The sequence below is a fragment of the Verticillium alfalfae genome, genomic scaffold (genome assembly GCF_000150825.1).
Source record: "Verticillium alfalfae VaMs.102 supercont1.1 genomic scaffold, whole genome shotgun sequence".
In the NCBI taxonomy this organism is placed as follows: domain Eukaryota; kingdom Fungi; phylum Ascomycota; class Sordariomycetes; order Glomerellales; family Plectosphaerellaceae; genus Verticillium; species Verticillium alfalfae.
Genome location: NW_003315038.1, coordinates 3,473,668 through 3,478,246, shown reverse-complemented (window position 1 = coordinate 3,478,246; position 4,579 = coordinate 3,473,668). Strand labels below are relative to the sequence as shown.

Here is a 4,579-nt window from a genome sequence, read left to right as displayed (position 1 = left end):
CGACGCTGGTCAGGCCCAGCGTGCACTTTTGACCTGTCTTCTGTTGATATGATATTCGGTGCAAGAATGGCAAGTGATGTTGTGTTCTCAGCCTCTCACATGGGTTTACCATGCGGACTCGCAAGTATAGATAGGGGTGGCTGTGCCACTTGGGGTAGCTCAGCCAGCTACTACCCGAAAATACAATTTCACGCCGCCTAGTCCATGCATAGTTGGCGTCTTGCCTGTGCACCTCGCTCAACGCGCCTCCTCCTCATCCATCGTGTCTCGTCATGTCAATTTTCACAGCAGCATGTTCGCATCCCACAGCAAGACCCTCTCATCCCAGCCCGCGGAAGCGACCCACCCCCCGGCCCCAAACAGGCACCAGTCGACGCCCGTCGCGAACTCGGTATGCCTGTTCATGATGCCAATCTGCCGCCCGATCTTCGGGCCCTCCATGGCCTGCGGCTGGGCCGAGCCGTCGTTCCACAGCCGCACCGTCATGTCGTAGCTGGCGCTCAGCAGCACGTCGGCGGCGTGCGGGCTCCACGCCAGCCTGCGGACGGCGTACTCGTGGCCCGGCATGACGGAGACGGGGCCGGCGTCGGGGTTGCGAATGTCAAAGGTGCGGATGACGCGATCGACGCCCGCCGTCGCGATGACCGTGTCGCGGTACTTGTTCCAGTCGTGCGTCAGGATCTCGGCGGGCTGGCCCGAGGGCACGCCCGGCGGTGGCGGCCCCGGCGTGGGGCTCGTGTGGACGGGTATGGCGGAGGTGAGGTGGTAGCGTGCCGAGGCGGGCGTTCGGAGGTCGAAGATGCGGATCTGCGAGTCGGAGGAGACGGCCGAGATGATGCTAGGGTTCGAGGGCTGGAAGGCCGTGCTGTACGTGCACGAGCCGATAGGCAGGGTGCGTAGCGAGTCTTGACGGGTGGGCGACCACTGTTGCACGAGGGTTGTACGTGTCAGCCGGATGCTGCTGGGGTCTTGACCACCAAGCTCACGAGCAGGCGTCTTGGCTTACCAGCTTGATGGAGCCGTCCCATGAGCTCGAGACAAAGGTGTCCTTGGTGATGGGGTTCCATGACACGGAGAATGTTTCCCTCTTGTGTTCGTGGAAGTTCATGACGGGAAAGTCCTTGACACCGACGTCGAAGAGCTTTATTGACCCATCACCGCAGGCCACGATAAGCTGGTTCTCGTTGATCTCAGACCAGGCAAGGTCGTATTGGGCATCGTTCGTGTCGTAGCTGTTGCAACTCGTCAGTCGACTGTGGTGACTCCTGAAGAGCGTCTTTCCGGGTCTCTCACGTCCGTTCAACCTCTATGCCCCGTGCCGTAAGCCCCAGCGCAAAGACGCGCCCATTGCCGACGATGCCATAATTTGCCGACGTTGCGACAGCTAGGCGCGAGTCGTTGTAGGGGGAATACTTGACAGCATAGGGATTGAACCCTTGCGTCCGAAATTCCAGCATCGACATGATTTTCGAGAAGAGCTGCCTGCCTGCCTTTGCCCAAGGCGCGCCGGGGAATTGGGTCGAGGGTTGGGGTCAGAAGCCGTCGGGGCACGGCAGTAGGTGGACTTGGCCGTGATGTCACGGTCAGACGGAGGGACCTCGGTTGACCGGCGCATATGACAAGGCGGCGATGCACCTTTGGAGGGGCTGTCGCAGACCCCGCGTCACGTGTTCTCGTGGTTACTTCGCGAGCGTGGGGCCTCTTCACATGTCCAAAGCGGGGCCTCGATAGATGCACCCACGCCCTTTCCACGACGAGAACGACATTTGCGACTCGGTCAGCGGTGTTACCAGCGTCATCCCAACCAGCAGCATGATTGTTTCTCTGTTCTTACAATAATTATGGACGCCTTTATTGTCAGACAGAAGCGCAAACTCAGTCCTCCTCCTCAGGACTTGCCACCTAGGCGTGACGATGATGACGAACCAACAGATCTCAAACTGGCGCTGCTGTCGTCGCTACATCCCAGTCTTGACCAGGACACGCTCCTAGAATTTCTTCTGGCCCACAACGGCTCGGTCATGGAAGCCTCAGCGGCATTGAAGGTGCCACGAGCCCAGAGGAAAGCCAGCGGCGTCATGGGCGCCCAAAGCTCCCTGAAACACTTTGCCGTCGGTGCCCAAGACGACGATGGCAGCCAGCCTTCGAAGAAGAAGCTCATATCCAGAAAAGGTGCTACTCTGCACCTGTATGATCCAAAAGACATTGCAGAGCACACACCATGCACCATCATTCACAACTTCCTGCCTCCCGATGAAGCGAATAGTCTTCTTGCCGAGTTGCTCGAGGAATCCAAGTCCTTCGAGAAGATCACCTTTCAGCTTTTCGACGCCGTGGTCGCGAGTCCGCACACTTCTAGCTTCTACGTCGAAAGCTATGACGAACTGCGAGCGCAGAAGACAGAGTTCCTCTACAACGGCGCCAGACTCACCGATGTGCGTCGCATCACACCCCAGCTTGCCCTCGTCAAGCCCAAGGTCCAGGACGCTGTGAACCGCGAGATGCAAACGAGAATCAGGACAAGGTATCCCGGCGGCAAGAAATTGCGCTATCAGTCTCCCAAACCTTGGGTGCCCAACTCAGCCTTCGTCAACTGCTACAATGGTCCCCAACAAAACGTCGGCTGGCACAGCGACCAGCTCACTTACCTCGGCCCCCGTGCCGTCATCGGCTCCATATCTCTTGGCGTGGCTCGAGAGTTCAGAGTACGCAAGATTGTCCCCAGAGATGCCGACAACGTCTCGGAAGACCCCGATGCAGAAGGCCAGGTCGCGATTCATCTTCCGCACAATTCGCTCCTCGTCATGCATGCCGAGATGCAAGAGGAGTGGAAGCACAGCATTGCGCCGGCACAGTCCATCGATCCGCATCCCATCGCTGGTAACCGGCGGATCAACATTACATACCGAGACTACAAGGCCAACATGCATCCCAACTCGACACCCAAGTGTGACTGTCGCATTCCATGTATTCTTCGTGTGGTACAGAGAAAGAAGGAAAACCATGGAAAGTACTTCTGGATGTGCCATGGCGGCAACGTTCCCGGCAAGGAAGGATGCTCGTTCTTTCAGTGGGCCCAATTCGATGACGATGGGAATCCGCTGTGTAAGCCAGGTGCGTAGAAGTGTCTCTGGTACCCGATGGTTGACTATCGACACAAGGTTGTCAGCCGGACGGGCGCTTTTTACTTCGCTACAAGAGATAGCACCTCACTTCCGAAAGCGCGTCTTCGGAGGAGAAACAACCACAAGCATCCAAACGGTGTCGCAGGACAGGCGCTGCTGAGGCACCTGCCCCCTTCAACAGATGGGCACATGTGTTGAAATATCTGCCCAGCAAACCAGAGCACAAATTTGGAGGCTCACAAACGATGTGTCCCTTCAATGCCTTGACTTGGCCACGCTGCTCATGATTGCCAGGAATCCTATCAAAGCAGCACCAGGAACAATGCATCATTATTCATAAACAGGCGTTTGCTCCGGGAAGAACGTTGCTAGGCAAAAGGTGCACACCTACTTCCTGGCATCAACTCCTCGTGTCATTCTACTTGACCTTACGGGTTTACATATGCTGGCGGCGCCTCGGCCCCCTTGATCCGCGTGATCTTGCCTCGAAGAGCATCCAGATCCAGACCCTCGATCACCCGCAGGTTGACGGGATGCCGTGCCTTACCCCCTTCAAAGTACGCACGCTCCTCGCCAGACATGGCAGCGAGCTCTTCCTCCGACTTTTCGGCGGCAAAGTTGGTCATGTGTACGCTGCATATGCGGCAAAACATTTTACCCATGTTTTTCTTGCCAAACTCGTAGCGCGAGATGTTCTTCTCGTCGCCGAAAAGAACCACTTGTTCGCGCATCGGCCACACCCAGATGTACGCATTCTGGAAACATATGTAAGCCGTCCCTCTCGAGATGCCCCATTTCAGGAGTAAAGGGAACATTCGGGGAAGTTTCTAACCCTTTCGCAGATACTGCAGTTACATTCGCCAAGGCCGCCAGGAAAGTTCTCGTCGAGAGGCTTGCTCGCGAGCGCGACCTGCACGGCGCCACAGTGGCAACTGCCTGTGTACAGCTTGCCCCCGTCTACCATCTCCGGCAGTGGGCCATCATACGTTCGGGGTGCGGGCTTGGGATCACTCGATGCGCCATCAAAGCTGCAAGTCTGCGTCAGCATCCCTCTCCATCGGAGGACCCCCCAACCGCAGAACGGGCACGCACCGCTTCTTCTCCAGCGCCCAGGTATCCACCCCCTGCAGCACGTGTACATTCAACGCCATGATGGAGGCGTCGCTCTTGACGCTCATGATGACGGCCGTGCCGCAGGTGGCGCAAAACTTGTGCTCGTACTTCTTGGCCCCGAACTCGTACACCGCTAGGTCGTCCTCGTTGCCTTTGACGATGCGGAAGACATCGCGGCTGATAGGGAAGTCCCCAATGTACCCCTTCCGGCGACAGATGCTGCAGTTGCACTCGGTGACGGAGGTGAGGACGGGAAGGTCGACCTCAAAGACGAATGCACCGCAGTGCCAATTGCCGCGGAGGTGGTGAGATCAGCCATGTCGTTCACTTGATCGTTTCAT

At 57.5% G+C, this 4,579-nt stretch overlaps 3 protein-coding genes across 3 annotated transcripts; 1 reads left to right on the top strand and 2 right to left on the bottom strand.

The window, feature by feature from the left end:
• Positions 1-282: 282 nt before the first annotated feature.
• Positions 283-1,463, bottom strand: VDBG_01049 (peroxisomal targeting signal 2 receptor; the record flags this gene model as incomplete). Its single annotated transcript, XM_003009320.1, has 3 exons — positions 283-924; positions 1,007-1,232; positions 1,294-1,463. 3 exons carry the CDS (start codon positions 1,461-1,463, stop codon positions 283-285), a joined length of 1,038 nt encoding a protein of 345 aa, XP_003009366.1.
• A 378-nt stretch (positions 1,464-1,841) lies between these two features.
• On the top strand, positions 1,842-3,323 carry VDBG_01048 (GRF zinc finger domain-containing protein; the record flags this gene model as incomplete). The annotated part of the gene is made up of 2 exons (XM_003009319.1): positions 1,842-3,114; positions 3,307-3,323. 2 exons carry the CDS (start codon positions 1,842-1,844, stop codon positions 3,321-3,323), a joined length of 1,290 nt encoding a protein of 429 aa, XP_003009365.1.
• Positions 3,324-3,553: 230 nt separating this feature from the next.
• On the bottom strand, positions 3,554-4,303 carry VDBG_01047 (conserved hypothetical protein; the record flags this gene model as incomplete). The annotated part of the gene is made up of 3 exons (XM_003009318.1): positions 3,554-3,880; positions 3,958-4,153; positions 4,218-4,303. 3 exons carry the CDS (start codon positions 4,301-4,303, stop codon positions 3,554-3,556), a joined length of 609 nt encoding a protein of 202 aa, XP_003009364.1.
• Positions 4,304-4,579: the final 276 nt, after the last annotated feature.